At 58.2% G+C, this 16581-nt stretch overlaps 2 protein-coding genes across 2 annotated transcripts in view; both read right to left on the minus strand.

The window, feature by feature from the left end:
- Window positions 1–256, minus strand: part of LOC106898709 (cilia- and flagella-associated protein 52-like) — a 23672-nt gene extending 23416 nt beyond the window's left edge. Inside the window, exon 1 of the mRNA XM_014960119.1 lies at window positions 82–256. Within this exon, the coding sequence (XP_014815605.1) occupies window positions 82–256 (175 nt within the window). The remainder of the gene's footprint in view (window positions 1–81) is intronic.
- A 2044-nt stretch (window positions 257–2300) lies between these two features.
- LOC106898712 (TBC1 domain family member 24-like) lies at window positions 2301–11381 on the minus strand. Its single transcript, XM_014960124.1, has 7 exons — window positions 11269–11381; window positions 8301–9336; window positions 7850–8008; window positions 6104–6167; window positions 4545–4640; window positions 3546–3822; window positions 2301–2446 (listed from the first exon to the last, which is right to left on the minus strand). Exons 1-7 carry the CDS (start codon window positions 11369–11371, stop codon window positions 2301–2303), a joined length of 1881 nt encoding a protein of 626 aa, XP_014815610.1. The 5' UTR covers window positions 11372–11381.
- Window positions 11382–16581: the final 5200 nt, after the last annotated feature.

The raw sequence follows: 16581 nt of genomic DNA on the forward strand, positions 1-16581 counted from the left end.
CCCCCCCCTGCCCCCGGCGCTGGCAACGCCGGGGCCGGCAACGGCGGCGCTGGCAACGGCGGCGCTGGCAACGGCCGCGACGGCAACGGCGCCTGCGCAACGGCCACTGCGCTCGCCCCGGCCGCCAGGGAGCGCTGTCGGCGCGGGCGGGCGCGGGCTGAGGCGGCCTGAGGCGGCAGGGCCCGGCCCCTGAGGGAGGGGAGTCCGGGCCGAGGTGCCTCTTGGCCGGCCCCGGCCTGAAGCCCTCTCCCGACATCGTTCCACCGGGATTTCCTCTGTGAGGCCCCGCTGCCGTCCATGGGGCACGGCCCTGCCGCGGTTCAGCCCCAGCTTGGGGGGCAGGCAGCAGCTTGGACCGTCAACACTGTTCCCACCCCACACCTGAAGCACGGCCCCGCACCAGCTGCCAGCGAGAAAGTCAACCCCATCCCCACCAAAACCATGGCAGACAGGGATGAAAGATCTCTATATCCCGTTACATGTGCCCTCGGTCTCCCAGCCCCTCCACTCCCCCTGCGTGGTTTCAGGTTGCTTCTCATTCCTCAAGAGTTTTGAGCTTTATTCAGTAATGGAATAAAGCATGAGAAGAAGGAACCATAGTGTCCCTTTTGGAAATGGCAAAGGCACTCATTGGATTATGGGCAGCGAATGCAGCGAGGGCACCCGCATCCGTTGCGATTTATGGCTCTAACTGGTGGGCACACAGCACCCGCAGCCTCGAAGGGACTGGCAGGCTCTGCCACCGCATCGGACACATCCCCGGCCTGCACGACACAGCCCCGGCATCTGGAATTTCAACACGTTAGACAGGACCTGCTTGTCCTTTACAAGGGTGCTGAGAGGAGGATGGGCTGGATTGCTGATGAAGGCCTTTGCTTTTCCAGGCATCTCATGCATCCTGTGCGTCTCCAGGCAGAGAGAAACAGCCTCTTGGGAATGGAGAGGGACCCCCACGGGACAGAGAGTCACCTGGACTCATCCATGTCTCCAGACAGAGAGTTCATTTGGACAGAGAGTCCAGTACATGATCATGGAAAGAATGAAATACTGAGAACACCCTAGCAGAGCTTTTTAATTGCAGATGAAGAGTAATTATGCGGTGTTTCTTCATTCGAGCTCTGTGGGTAAAGGCCAGGGTGTGCAGAAGGTTGTGCCTCTCCTTGTCTTCCCTGGATACCCTCTGAAGGCTACGAGCAATTCCCTGCTCTGCCCCATGAATAGCACGGTGTGAGCTTGGTGCCATCGCCTGCTCCTGCCCATGTCCTGCTGTCACTGGAAGCAGGCACCGAGACAGCGGTACCTCCTGCTCTGAACAGCTCGAGAAGTGGAAGAGATGAAAGAGAAAGCCTCAAGTGCAAAGTGTATTTGGACGTGGGAGATGTTCTCATCCCGCAGCTGGAATGATACCTCTACAGCTTATAAACCTCCCGCGAGGGTTGCCTTGTCTGACCGAGCTACACGTTCACGTTTCGTGTTTTGAAATGGCACATCTCCCACTGTCCTGGCCCCTGGCGCTCGGGGCACGCTAGTTAAGGCTCACGTGTATTCGCTGTTCACAGTCTTACATCAGCCCTTCGTGGTGAGTATCGATCTTTGGTTTAATACAAAAATGAGAGGGCAGGTACACAGCTGGGGGGGTTCTTATTTTCTTGTTGGGGGCTGGTGTATAAACACCAGGTAGGACTTCGCTAATCACCCATCTGCAGCTTCAACCACAGACGAGAAGACTCTCGCACTGTGTTGGATGATGCTCAGTGTGGGATCCCAGGGGAGCCCTGGCAACCCCCAGAGGCTACAGAATTCTGCGTATGGCTTGAAGGGTGGTGCTGGGTTTGGGACCGGAGGGAAGCGGGGTCTGAGTGTGTTCCTGGTGAGCTTTGTACCTCAGTGTTGGGTTTTGCCTGGGCTCCAAATTCCTATAAAACCTGCCTGCGCTGCGGTGCCGCTGGTTTGCTGTTGAGCTCCACGCTGCAAACAGACCAGGGAGGTGTGAGAAACACCAGACTGCCTCACCTCCCCTCCAGCATCCCAAACTGGGACAAACTGGGGGGAGCAGGCTGGGTCTAAACTGGGAGGGGACCTCAGATGTCCCCAAAGCAGCGCCCACAGTCCCATTCCCAGCACTTCACTGTGCTCTCCGCACACCATGGCGATGGCTAACCGTGGAAGGGAGGATGGCAAGTGGAGGTGGCCATGGCACTGCCAGCAGGGACCTCAGTGGGCAGCCAGAGTGGTGGCCAGCGTGGCGAGGTGTCCCCGTCTCCGTGGGTGGCATGGTGAGAGGCTGTCCCCCACAGGACCTAGGCGTTTTGAAAGCCCCACACTTCCAAGAGCTGCACCTTGAAGTTCTCCTGGCAGAGCGGCGGGTTGTCGAAGGTCTCACAGTGCTCCGTGCGCCCCCAGAGCAGGTTGGCATCCAGGGACAGAGCTTGGCCTCCCCCTCCACCTGCAAAAATAAGCAAGATGGTCAGGATCTGCTCTCCCGTTTTGCCCAGGGAAGGGGTTGAGACACCATCCCTGGAGGTGTTCAAAAGACGGGTTGACATGGTGCTGGGGGACATAGTTTAGTGATGGGGTTTTTTTGTCAGAGTTAGGTTGACAGTTGGACTAGATGATCTTGAAGGTCCCTTCCAACCTCGATGATATTATTCCCCTCGTCCCCAAGCAGGGGGACAGTGGCCCAGCTGAGGAGGTTTCTGAGGTATTCCCCTCATCCCCAAGCAGGGACAGTGGCCCAGCTGAGGAGGTTTCTGAGGACTGTGCCCATCTCTCAGCTTTCTGTCCTTTAGCCACAGGGCAGAGCTGGGCTGGGGCTGCCCAGAGCTGCCTTCTCTGCTGATGGGGATGTCAGCATGGAGACAGAGCTTCTGGGGAGCGATCTGCAGGGCAGCCAGTGCGAGAGGTTGCCCTGGCAGCACAAGCTGAATTATTAAACTGCTTGGAGAGCTGGAGAACAGGGAAAGCTCCTCACATCCCTGCAGCCAGGCTTGCCCTGGTCCCACTCCCAAGGGCTGGAAGGGAAGCAGAGGCTGTGCTCCAGGTGTTTCTGACCTGCAGCGATTCTCTGCTGAACCCACCCCGGCAGTGGTGGGGCACAAAGATTCAACCCCATGCCCAAGCCCAACCCAGCAGACAGCAGTGTAGGCAGGCAGATGGTGTGGCTGCTCTGGGTGACAGTGCTCGGCCCTTCCTCAGGCTGATCCCCACCTCCATCTCCTCTCCGTCCCCCACAGAGTGGAGAGAAGGGCTGGGAAGGGACACAGCAGCCCCACGGGTGCAAACCTCACCAGGAGGTTTGGGCTCTGGTGCTCCCCCTCGGGTGGCTCCTCCTCTCAGAAGGAGCATCCTTGACCCTGTGCAGCTCTGCACTCTCCTGCTAAGCTGAGGAAGAGGGGGATGACTTCATCTCTCCTGGCTTTAAGTTCATAGCCTAAACCAGGAGGTCTTTGCCTCTCCAGGCAGCTCAGATTTTGATCTGGAGCAGAGCCCTTTTCAGCCAAAGCAGTGCTGTGTCGGTGGGTGGGTGCCCACTGTTTGGTAATTACCGATAATGATCCCTTCCCGTGACCCGGACATGAACATGGAGGCTGTTTTGGAAGGCAGGAGGAAATGTCTGATGGCCAGAAAAGGGGAGAGACGGCCTTTCCTCTGCGGGGTGGGCACGGTGAGACGGTTTGAGCTGGTGCCGTGGCCATCCGGGGAGGAGCCGAGGAGGGACACGGGAGAGGGAGAAGGTGACCGCTGGCGTGAGCGTGGCACAGCTTTGGCCAGCTCTGGCTTCTTGATGAACACCCACTCGTACCTTTCCATCTCGGGTCGTACCTGGAAAGGAGGAGAAACCTGGTGAGCCCTGTCCTTTGGGGCCTCTCTCCATTGCTGGGGGAAGATGGTGCTGCCTGGGCCAGGCTGGTCAGTGGCCAAATGCTGCGTGCCAGGTCCAGACCTGGAGCAGGGTAGGGACAAGGTGTCCTGGTGGTGCCAGGGCTGCTCTGGAGGTGGCTGTGAGTGAGAAATTGGTTTTGTCTTCACCAGTTGCTGCCTGACGTGGGCAAACCTGCAGTGCCCACGATGCTAGATGGATGCTGGTGGATGCTAGATGGATGCTGGTGGGTACTGGAGGGATGTTGGACTTTGAGCTGCTCTCTTGGAGCAGCTCAGCCTGGTCCCTCTGCAGGGCCCCTGGGGCTGGTTTGGGAGGGCTCCATCCAGGAGCTGCCCTGAGCAAACAGGGCAGGAACCCTCCCTGCCATACATGCTGCCCTGCTGTCACCCTGGGAAGGTGCTCCAAAACCCACCCGGGGTTATTGCCCGGTGCCTCGGGGGCACAGGACAGACTGGCTCACCCATGGCAGGAGTTCATTCTCCATGTGCTCTGATCCAGCACAGCAACTTCTGTGCTGCTGTCTCCTGCCAGAGCTAAGGGACAGTGGTGGGACCATGGCAGGGAAGCAGCTCGGTGCCAGCCTGCCCTGAGTGATCACAGGGGTAAAAGGAAAAAGTAGACAAACTCATAAGCGTAAACCCAGAAATAAAATGTGACTTACAGTGAACACAAAGCACTCCCCTGTCCCAAAAAAGCCGGATGTTGCCCCGCTCTTTTTCCTTTCGCTCCAGTCGGAGGAGAGAAACGCCCCACAGACCTTTGGGAGAGAGCACAGGGAGCTGTCAGTGGGGGACACAGCGGGGACCAGAGCAAGCCCCACAAACACCGGCCATCGCACGTGTGTGCAGGAGGACAAGGGTCCCCTGGGGAATCAGAGCCTGCAGTTCTGCCCTGCCAGCTAAATCCTGCAGGGACAAGTCACCGGTGCTCTGGATGTGAATCCACTGAGTTCAGTGCCTAAGAATCACAGAATCAAAGAAGCACAGAATCGCCATGGTTGGAAAGGACCTCTGAGATCACCGAGTCCAACGTGGGGGGGCTCTGGGAGATCTGGGGGGGTTGCTCTTTAGCAGCAGAGGTGATTGCAGGGAGCTGGGTGCTGGTAGATGGAGCAGGGCCGGTTTGGCTGTGCTGGTGTGTTCCCTGGCACGGGTTTGGGAGTAGGAGCTGCATCTCCCACTCCCAAGCCCCATCCAGCTCCTGGCAATGGAGAGGAATAGCTGTGGGTCAAAGGCTTGTAGGAACACTGGGGATGAGGGCCTGGGAGTCCCTTGTCCTCAGCTGGCCCCTGGCCAGGGGTGAGGTGGTCGCGTGTTCTATGAGCCTGTAGGGAAAATGTGTTTTAAAATGGCAAAGACTCGGGTAACAGTTTTTTGTTACCTACAAGGCTTTTAACCAGTCCCAGGGGTTCTTCCACCCATGGACAGGCTTGATTTGACTTGACCTCAGCTGGGGGGGACCTACTGAGAGATAGGAAGTTGTGCCAATCCTTGGTACGAGCTAAGGAATAAAATGAACTAAACCACTCAGGAAACAAGGCCTTATAAGTCACCTTCTCTTGCCTGCGCGAGGCCCCAGGGGGTGGCAGGGTGTTTATCTCCACGCTGAAACGTCAGGCTTAGGAAATCGGGACTGGGAGGTCAATAAATCTTTGGGATGCCTGAACAATTTACAGAACTCTCCTCCGCTGTTTGATGAAGAGTGGAGAGATAAAATATGGGTTTACGAGCCACTTTCAGAGTCCCTGGGAAGAGGGGTTTTTTGCAGTTATTTCACGACTTTCAAATATTGTAGAAACTGTCCTTATTTCTCCTCCATTTCCCTTGTGTGGCTGCTCTGGCAATCGGGGAGAGATCCTCACATTTAATGCATTGAAATGAAGTCCTGGCTCAGGCAAAGCACCTGCTGACTTCAGGAAAGTCTGCTCAGCCAGGACTTCATGATATAGTCTGCAATAAAAGAGTATCACCCATGGCCTCTCTCCATCTCACTGACTCCTCCTCTGCGTCCCCTCAGCACCACCCTTTAGACCACCCTTGGTGGCTCTTGGTGCCAGAGGTGGAGTTCTCTCCTGGGAGCTGGGACAGACCCTAGGACAGGGCAGGGAGGGACCACACAGCCCCATGGCTGCTCCAAGAAGCACCAGTGGGGTCAATCACTCTGTCCCCTTCCCCACATGGGCACTGGCACAGCCCACTGCTCTGCTTGGGCAATGCTTACCTCCCCCTCTGTTGTTTTTATGAGCAGCACCGTTGGTTCGTAGCCTTCACAGCATGTGTAAAACCTGCAGAGATCAAGAAGGAGGTTGAGTCGGTGGGGATCTGAGACCCAGGAGCAGCATGAGGCTGTAAAGGACAGTGGAAAGCAGCAGTGGCTCTTCTCATCCCATTGCTGAGCTGGCCCAAGGGAAGGAGAGCAGCAGAAACTCATAATCATGTAGCTCGAGCAGCTCCAGTGGCTGTGCAGGAACAGGGGGAGTTGGCTTATGGGACTTCTCAAGTCATCATTTTTGCTTGGTGAAGCAGGTAATAGCTCAGATAAATCCAAACACTAAATCCTCCCACTCGACCCTCAGGAACCAGGCTGGGGGGAGGCTTTATGGGAGGATTACGGGAAGGCTTTTTTACCAAATGAGCTTGCTTTTAGACTGGCTGTTTTTCATAATCTGGGCTCTGCACCCCTTTGCTGTCCTGGGAAGGTGCAGGGCTGTGCTTCCCAGGATGGAGCTGTACCCCTGTGCTGTGGGACACCCAGTCGCCTCCCATCTCACCAGGGGGAGATGCTGATGGTGCTAATGGAGACGCTACCATTGCAGCCCCACTTCTAAACACCACTCTGAGCACTGGGGTGGCATGGGCAGCACCCAGTCCCAGGACACCCTGGCATCCCTCCCCCGTTGGCAGTTGCTGCATCTCAGCAGAGAAACGCCCCGGCACTGAGCGCTGCGGGACATTCCTGCTTCACCTTCGCTCCAGGGCCATGGCAGCGACTGTCACTGGGCCCTGGGCTGTCTCTAGTGCTGACACTGGTCTTATTATTGCAATTTTGGGCATTGGCCATGATACAACCGTTCCCCCTCATCCTATGGCTCCCCTCTCTGATCAAGAGTCCTTCCCCATCTTTCCTGGAGCCCCTTGAGGGACTGGAAGGGGCTCTAAGGCTCCGGAGAGGCTGAACCCCCAGCTCTCTCAGCCCCCCCAGCTCTCTCAGCCTGTCCTCACAGCAGAGGGGCTCCAGAGTGTTTTTGTGGCCTCCTCTGGACCCGTTCCAACAGGTCCGTGTCCTTCCTGTGCTGAGGACTCCGGAGCTGGACACAGTGCTCCAGGGGGGGTGTCACCAGAGAGGGTTTGATGTCCTCCCCATCCCAGGCTGTACCCACGTGCTGTCTGCCCCTGCCCTGAGCTCTGCCTGCTCTGCCAGTGCAGCCTCTCAGCTTAACAGAGGAGCTGGTCTGGGTTTCCTGCCCGAAAACATTCATGCAAAAGCAGCCTCATCCCTCAGCCCTCCCAAAAGGAAGGCTTTTGCCGCTTCACGGCTTGGGAAATCAATGGCAAACTTGTTTGCCAGCTCAGTTTTGAGCCGCACTCACTGCGGTGTCCAGAAGCCACCCTGTGCTCCGAGCCACTGGGAGGGAGCTGGAGCCCTGGGGATAGAGTCCTGGCTGGACCTGACCCATCCCAGTGTGGCTGGCATGGCGTGGCACGTGGGGACATACCCTGCGTGGCACATCCACAGGGCTCCGTGTTCCCTGTGCAGTTCTGAGTTGCTGGTTGCCATCCCACTGAGCTTCAGCCCTCTCCCCTACAGCCAGCGCTGCCCCAGACCACACTCCAGCTTTTGAATTGAACCCAAGAGAGTTCCCAGGAGACCTCAGATGTACCCCATGGACACTACCTCTTGCTCTTTTCTACACCACCAACTCTACCCAGTTTTACATCTGGACCCGATGGGCAGATAACACTTTACCTCTGCAGGCTGCACCCATCTTCTGAGGTGGAGAAGAGCAGCAGTGGGGGGAAGAGGGAGAAGCGCTCAGGGATCCAGGACCAGACGATGCGCATCTCCTGAGCCGTTACAGTGCTGGAGCTGAAGTTCTGCATGTCCACGGCCAGGTGGAAGGACTGCCTGCATGAGGGAGGACACCCATTACTGCCAAGCCAGGGCGGCCATCTGGTTTTATGGGTGCAGCCCCTCTGTATCAGGTTTTGTCATGTGTATTGCATTGTGAGCTTTCTGTGAACATCCCTAGCTCTAACTGTATGGTGCCTCCTAAAAGGGTCCTCCACAAGGGGCTGTGAGGCATCCAGCATAGCCAAAGCTACGGGAGATACCTGGAGCTCCCCCCAAGTTGTATCTCCACTGTAACTCGTATTTTGTCTGCTTAGCCCCAAGAGCTGGCAAAGAGAGGTCTCCTTACCTTCTTTGCACCATGGTTATGCCCCTCTCCATTAACGCCTTCCTGTTGGCCATCTGGAGGAGCCAGATTTCCTTGCGGGAGAAGAGCCGGATGCCAAAGGCTCTCTCTAGGAGTTTGTCCACAGTCACGTGCTCAGCAATGTTCTGCATGAAAGCCTGCAGGTCTGCCTTAATATCAGTCCCCTCCAGCTCGGTGGAGGTCACCGAGAGCCTGTACTGCTTCAGCAAGGCCAGGGCAATGCGGTAGAGGACCTTCTGCCCCTCCAGCAGGTAGACATCAAAGACACGGATGGCATAGTTGAAGGGAAGGTCATGAAAGAGCCAGGATAACCATTCGGAGTAGACCTCAAAGACATTCGCAGAGCTGCTGGCTATGAGTTTGTGAGCTGCTGGGCAGTGCTTGTTGGCCAGATCCCCAAAAGTCATGCAGGAGGCCTGGTGAGCCAGGAAGGACTGGTCAATGTAGCTGGTGTGGGGAGCATTGCTGGCGATGAGGCGAGAGATGTTCTCAAAGCACTGAGCTTCGTCTTCGCTATAGTGCAGCAGCAGAGCCACCAGAGAGGGCAGGATCGGGCTGTAGGTTATGTCAGGGAAAAGGTTGCCAACGCAGATGAGGATCTTCTTCAAGGCGGTGACCCCTTCCAGGTTGAGGCAGTAGGTGGGCATGGAGCATCCTTCCAGGAACTCAGGCAAAGGGTGGGAGCTCACGCTTGGCTTCCCAAAGAGCCGACTCGCCACGTCCCTGTAGACAAGAGCATCCGGGGTGACGAGCCGGCAGGCGACCTGCTGGATGAGCTGGTGATAGACCTGAGCTCTCAGAGCACGGCTTGCAGCCCAGTAGCCTTCTCTTGCCAGCTTCTTCAGCTCCTTCGGGGGCTTGCTGAGGATGTCTCGGGGGATACGCGCCTCTTGCTCCAAGTCTGGCATCCTGTCCCAATCCACAAACTGTCCACAGCCCAGACAAGAGGAGGCATCAATGTCCCAGGTGTCAGCCTCCGACGTGATGACGATGGTGACTGGAGATGAGCCAAACATCTCTGTAGGACAAAGACCTTTTATTCAGCACGCTTCACTGCCCCAGCTGACAGCGTTTCACCCTGCCTGACGCTTTGAAGTCTTACAGCAACTTCTTGTATTTCAATAGTTATTCTTCGCCCTGCAAAGGGAAGGTTTTCAGGGGGTTTTGCCTGGCTGGAGCTGCTCACTTTGCCCTCGCCTGCTCTTATCAGCTCGGTCCCCTGGGGAAACCCTTGTCCAGTGGCTTGAGGAAGCATGGGCCCACTTACCAGCTGGGTGTCAGGGCTGATTCTCCACACCTTGAGGAGATTTGCACCCCTCCAAAAGCTCCTCCTGACTTCCCTTCCCAGCCTGGGACCTGCCCAGAGAAGCTGTGGCTGCCCCATCCCTGGAGGGGTTCAAGGCCAGGCTAGATGGGGCTTTGAGCAACCTGGTGTGGTGGGAGGTGTCCCTGCCCAGGGCAGGGGGTGGGACTGGATGGTCTTGAAGGTCCCTTCCAACATGAACCATTCTATGATTCTAGGAGGGAGGTGCAGACAGCAGGGACACAGTCGCTGTCCCCCATGGCTGACCATGAGACAGCACTGTGGATAACAAGCAGCTTGGTCCCAGCCCAGCTCTGCAGGGGTACGGGAGGACAGGGGGTCCAAGCGATGCTGTGGTTTGCATCGTGGCCTCTCCCAAGGACGGAGCGGGGCAGGAGGCAATGTCCTGTCTGGGTCTGGCAGCCCAGGACGGAGCGGGCAAAGCCTCAGGTGTTTGCTCTCCCTCTTTCTGCCTCCTGCCAAAGTCTCTGCAAAACCCATCCCTGTCTTGCTGTTTGGGTGCCAGAGAGAAGGTGGAAGGAGAAGGTGCTGCAGCGAGAGGGGCTCCCCGAGGGTGTGGGGACTGTCTGTGGGATGCAGAAGTGTCCCCATTTCCCGCGTGCCCCCATGGACCTGGAAATACCAGGGGCTGGTGAGCGTCTGGGGAACCCCTTGGAGAGAGAAGGTCCCCAGGAGACCCTCGGGGGACGCTCCTGCACACAGGACCATGGCAGGGCAGTGGCAGCCACCAGCGCTGTGCTGGGAAGAGCAGAGTTTGAGCTCCTCCTAGAGAGAAGTGAGCAGCATTTTCTCTGGAGTTGCAAGAGAGCTCAGCTCCAAACCCCGCAGGAGAGGGGAATTGTCTCTGCATGGCTGACTTCTGCTGGGCAGTGATTAATTGGCAAGGCTAAAGTCGATTAGCACACACATGGATTCTCTGATGTGTTTATCTTGGGTGTGCTCAGTTGGGATGGGGAGTCTAGCGTGGATTTGCACCGAGCCAAACCTCTCTGCTCAGGACAACATGGACCCGGCCCCGTGTGCTGCGCTTGTGGTGGCACATGGTGGCATGGCGAGGGGGTCCAGGGGCCTGGGCTGCTCTGGCTCCTGCTCTCTGGTGCAGTTTGGATCCTGCTCAAGTTTGCCCAAACCAGCAGATGAGGTTTGGTTCTGGTTCAGGGCACGAGCAGCCGTTGTAAGCGGTGGCTGCTCAGCCCAACTCCCTGCTTTGAGGACAGACAGACCCCGAGTTCAGCCACACGTCTTCTAGCCAGAGACACCAGGCTAAAACGAACTTTGGGGTTGAAAACAGGGCTGTTTACACCACTGTGGTCCCCAAACTCACTCTGTCCTCACAGCTGGCAGGATCAAGAAGTACCAGGCAGACCAAGCAGATCAAGAAGGATCAAGTGAGGATCAAGTGCTCCTCAAAGTACCGAGGAGCATCAACTCAAGTCCACACGGTCACCGGTACCCTGGTGGACCCAGCTCTGCCCACCCTGGGACATGCCAGGAGTGTTGGGGAAGAAAATGTGGGTCTGCTCAGCCCCTCTCCCGTGCTGGATGTGGCCCTGGCACAAGCCATATCCTGCTGCCCCCCTTCCCTGGGGTGAGGGGGGTGTGTGTGCCTGCCTGCAGCTCACTCACCTTGCCCGCTGCCCGTGTTATCGCCCTCGGCCGGCTCAGCCACGGGGAAGCCACCAGCCGCCCCCCCGGGGGAGCGGGGCAGGCTGAGCCCCACCTGCAGCATGTGTCCAGGCTCCGGTGCTCCCCGCTGCCAGGTCCCCTCTGTCCCCAGCACCTGCCCTGACTTTTAAGGCGAGTGCCAGCCTGCCAGCACAGGAGGTTTATTTGGTGTAAATAGGGCGAGGGGTGGAGCAGCTCCCATGCCCGTGTCCCCCCCTTTCCTGCCCCAATTCTGTGCCGATGCCAGGGAGGAGGGGGGGGGGGATGTAAACACCCCGTGGGATGAGATAGCCATCAAACCAACAACACGACCATTAAACTTAATCATTTATTTTTTCAAGGTATAACCTTCATTATCCCACTCGGGGGTTCACTCCCTTCGCCAGCGTCACGGGGCAGGGAGGGTGCCGGGTGTGTGTGTGTGTGTGTGTGAGAGTGTGAGGGAGCTGCCACCTCAATCGCCCGTCCTTGAACGAAGGAAACATCAACACAACCCGGGGGTTTCCAACTGCTTCCCGCTGGATGGTCCTGGAGGAGTTGGGGAGAGAAACACCTGGGCAGCGGGCGCCAGGGACCGGGTGACAAGGGGCCACGAGGACTAAGTGACGCCCTTCTGTGTCCTCCCTCTGCACCCTTAGGGAAGCTTTTTGGGGGACAGGAGCACTGGGGCTGTACCAGCCGTGTTTGTGGCACTTTGTTGGCACCGGCCAGCAAAAGCACCAGGGGAAATTCGGGGTGACGCAGACGTGCACCCCACAGCACCCCGGGAGCAGGAGCACAGACCGGGATTGTTGCAGGCAGGGTTGTGGTGCTTCAGCCTTTCCAGTCTGTCCCCTTTGCAATGGACGTTATTGCTTGACTTCTGGCCTCCAAACGCCTGGCAGGATTAGGAGCTGTGCGTTGTATTCACAGACAGAAGAGCTGAGCTGAAGGAAAAACACCCTCCAACAGCTGCAAGATGCTCCCAGCAACATCGCACTGATCCGACACTGAGACCTGGAGAACTTGCAGTCCAGGCTGCACTTAAAAGCGGACATTTTTATAGGCACCTTAAATTTAAGATTTTTTTTTGCCTTAAAAAATCTGAATTTTTTTCTCCTGTGATAACATTCCTGCCTCGCTCCCTGCCTGCGGGTCTGCCTGCACCTGCAGCACATCCTGAGCATCCTCTGGCACCGGTGGGCTCAGGGCAGGCAGGAGCGGTCGGTCCCTCTGCAGACCCTCTCCTTTCTGCATGAAGCACCTCCTCCATGATGTGCCACTCTGAGGGGAGCAGCACAGCTGCGCTGTCACCTGGCAAGCTGGGAGCCTGAGGAACCATAGAATCATAGAATGGTTTGAGTTGGAAGGGATCTTGAAGACCAGCCAGTCCCACCCCCTGCCTCCCACCACCCTCCCACCACACCAGGTTGCTCCAAGCCCCCTCCAACCTGGCCTTGAACCCCTCCAGGGATGGGGCAGCCACAGCTTCTCTGGGCAACCTGGGCCAGGCTCTCACCACCCTCACAGCAAAGAATTTTTCTGAGATCTCATCCATAATCTCCCCTCTTTCAGTTTAAAACCTTTCCCTCTCAACCTATGGCTCCCCTCCCTGACCAAGAGTCCCTCCCCATCTCTCCTGGAGCCCCTTTAGGGACTGGAAGGGGCTCTGAGGTCTCCCCGGAGCCTTCTCTTTTCCAGAATGAACCCCCCCAACTCTCTCAGCCTGTCCTCCCAGCAGAGGGGCTCCAGCCCTCCCAGCGTCTCTGTGGCCTCCTCTGGCCCCGCTCCAACAGGTCCACGTCCTTCTGATGTTGGTGGCTTCAGAGCACAGCAGAGGGGCAGAATCCCCCCCTCACCCTGCTGGCCACGCTGCTGGGGATGCAGCCCAGGGTGCAGGTGGTTTCTGGGCTGCCAGCGCACGTTACCAGCTCATGTTGAGCTTCTCATCCACCAACACCCTCAAGTTCTTCTCCTCAGGGCTGCTCTCCAGCCATTCTCCACCCAACCTGGGTTTGTGCCTGGGACTGCCCCAGTCCAGTAGTGGGACCTCGCACTTGGCCTGGCTGAACTTGGTGAGGGGCCGAGGGGTCGTTTATTCTCCCTCCAACTCAAACCCTTTTGCCCAGGCTCTAGCAGCAGGTCCTGCTGCCTTTCCCCAGGACCTCACTGGCTTCTTTCTCCTCTTTTCCTTTTTCTAGGACAGCGGATGCCTCTCCCTGCCAGACCAGAGCAGCTCTGAACCTTTCCTCAGCGCCCCCCTGTCTGCCTGCCCACTCCAAGACAGGAGATGGAAGTGAATTAGGGATGGTGCGAGATGGATCATCGCTTCATGCCTTTTTTATGGTGAAAAAATTAAATATGTAGAGGCCGTGGCAGCTCCGGATGAGCTGCGCCGCTGATGGGCATGAATGTTTCATGATAACTGCCTGCGAGAGGAGCCCAATTCGGGACGTGCAAAGGGGGCTGGTGAGATGAGCCGTCACCCTGGGGATGGAGACACCGGGGCCGGCCGGGCTCCCACTCCGTGCCCAGGATTCTTCTGGCCACCTGGGTCCTCCTCGGTCACGGCTTCACGGTCCCAAGCACTCGAGAGCATCGGCCTCAGCCCCTCCATCCTCGTGCTTCCTCTTCCAAAAGCCATCCCAGCTCCAGCCAAACCGGCTTGGCTCTCCAGGAGCACAGCGGGCGTTTCGGGCGCCTGTAAACAGGCTGACGAGGATCTGCTCGTTATCCCGGCAGGGCGGGAGCAGCCCCGTCAGACGAGGGCAATAAAACATTGCGGTCGGTGCTTCGCCGCTGCTTTTCAGGCACCCCCACATCGATTTGCGTCATCCATCGCACCCAAAAAACCCAGGAGAGGCCAAATCCTGGGCGTGGGGAAGGCTCTTTGGGCTGGGCTGGAGCAGAAGCGGGTGCCCGAGTCACTGCAGAGCTCTTGGCAGCCAAAATATTGACAGTGTCAACACCGTCCAGTGTCACCGTGGCTTCTTGGCAGCCCAGCCCTGCCCGCTCTGCCTGGCAGGGGGACGGAAACATCGGGGTGGGCAGGGGAGGGCGGGGGGGGGCAATGGGTGTTATTTGGGAATGGGCAGGAACTGGGGATGGGGCTGAGGATTTGGGAAGGGAAACTGCAGCTGCCTGAAGGAAGAGAAGGCAGGAGCCAGGGGGAGATGGCTGTGGGGAGCCTGTGGGGCTGGAGCAGCCCTGCCCAAAAGGGGACAGCCTGAGAGTCGGGGTGCTGTGGGTGGCACCGTGGTGGGGACAGGTTAAAGCGACCCTGGAACCTCGGGAGCTGCAGCTCAGGGTGGGAAAGGGACAGGGGACAGGTTCATGTGGGGTAAGGAAGGAGAGAGGAAAGAGGGAGGATGGAGGGAGGAACAAGGGAGGAAAGAGAGAGGAAGGATGATGGAGGAAGAAAGGAAAGAGGGAGGAAGGAAGGAAGGAAGGAGGAAGGGAGGAAGGAGGAAGGGAGGAAGGAAGGAAGGAGGGAGGGAGGAGAGTGGAAACAGTAAGGATAGAGGAAGGATGAAGGGAGGAATAAGGGAGGAAGGAGAGAGGAAGAAGAAAGGAAGGATGAAGGAGGGAGGAAGGAAGGGAGGAATCTTTATATCTCATGGTGTATTTTGTGCTTCTCTGGAAGATAACAAAGGGCTCCTGGAAAATCAGGAAGAAGCAATGGGCTTGGATGCAGTTTTGTGGATGGAGGGCTTGGCTGGGGACGAGGGGTGTCAGTTGCTTGTGAGGGCTCTCCCCCTCTTCCTCAGCTGTGCACCCTGCACCCCTACACCCTGCACTGCACACCCTGCACCCTACACTTCTGCATCCTGTGCAGCACAACCGTCACCTCTGCACCCATGGACCACTACACCCTGCACTGCACACCCTGTGCTGCACACCCTGTGCTGCACACCCTGCATCCTGCACCGCTGCCTTGGGCACTTCTGCACCTCTGCACTGTGCACCTCTGCATCTCTGCATCCTGCCCCTTTGCCCCCCTGCACCCATGGGCCCTGCAACTGCACCTCCCTGCAACTCTGAACCCCTGCACTCATGCACCTTTGCATCCTGCCCCTCTGCACCCCTGCATCCATGCACCTCTGCACCCCTGAACCTTGCACCCCCATGCATCCCATGCACCCTGCATCCCATGCACCCTACAACCCATGCACCTCTACATCCTGCCCCTCTGTACCCATGCGCCCCATGCACCTCTGCACCCCTGAACCCTGCAGCCCCGCATCCTGCATCCCATGCACTTCTGCACCCCCATGCATCCCATACACCCTGCATCCCATGCAACCCCCCTGCATCCATACACCCTGCACCCCATGCACCCCACAACCCATGCACCTCTGCATCCTGGCTCTCTGCACCCTGCATCCCCCACACCCTGCATCCCATGTGCGTCTGCACCCCCATGCATCCCATGCACCCTGCAACCCCTGCACCTCTACATCCTGCCCCTCTGCACCCATGCACCCCTGAACCCTGCACCCCATGCACCTCGCACCCCCGAACCCAGCACCCCATGCACCTCTGCACCCCTGAACCCTGCACCCCCGCATCCTGCATCCCACACACCCTGCACCCTGCAACCCATGCACCTCTACATCCTGCCCCTCTGCACCCATGCACCCCTGAACCCTGCACCCCATGCACCTCTGCACCCCATGCACCTTTGCACTCCCATGCATCCCATGCACCCTGCATCCCCATGCATCTCTGCATCCTGCATCCCATGCACCTCTGCACCCCTGAACCCTGTAGCCCATGCACCTCTGCACCCCTGCATCCATGCACTCCATGCACGTGAACCCTGCACCCCCGCACCCTGCACCCCATGCACCCTGCAACCCCTGCACCTCTACATCCTGCCCCTCTGCACGTATGCGCCCCTGAAGCCTGCATCACATCCACCCTGCATCCCCTGCACCCTGCAGCCTGCACATATGCGCCCCTGAAGCCTGCATCCCATCCACCCTGCATCCCCTGCACCCTGCAGCCCATGCACCCCTGCACCCCATACACGCTGCATCCCATGCACCCTGCAGCCCATGGACCTCTGCACCCCTGAACCCTGCATCCCATCCACCCTGCATCCCCTGCACCCTGCAGCCCATGCACCCCTGCACCCCATACACGCTGCATCCCATGCACCCTGCAGCCCATGCACCCCTGCACCCCCATGCATCCCATGCACCCCCATGCATCCCATGCACCCTGCATCCCATGCACCCCTGCATCCCATGCACTCCATGCACGTGAACCCTGCACCCCCGCACCCTGCACCCC

The sequence above is a fragment of the Calidris pugnax genome, unplaced genomic scaffold (genome assembly GCF_001431845.1).
Source record: "Calidris pugnax isolate Ruff unplaced genomic scaffold, ASM143184v1 scaffold463, whole genome shotgun sequence".
Classification (NCBI taxonomy): domain Eukaryota; kingdom Metazoa; phylum Chordata; class Aves; order Charadriiformes; family Scolopacidae; genus Calidris; species Calidris pugnax.

Bases quoted from the DNA above. Each gene is read 5' to 3' on its own strand.
- LOC106898712 (XM_014960124.1), bottom strand. From the start codon at position 11,371: ATGCTGCAGGTGGGGCTCAGCCTGCCCCGCTCCCCCGGGGGGGCGGCT. The intron at 8,009-8,300 runs GTAAGGAGACCT...TCCCTCATGCAG, and splicing joins ATAACCATGGTGCAAAGAAG to GCAGTCCTTCCACCTGGCCG. The intron at 2,447-3,545 runs GTAATTACCAAA...TTATTTTTGCAG, and splicing joins ACGGGAAGGGATCATTATCG to GTGGAGGGGGAGGCCAAGCT.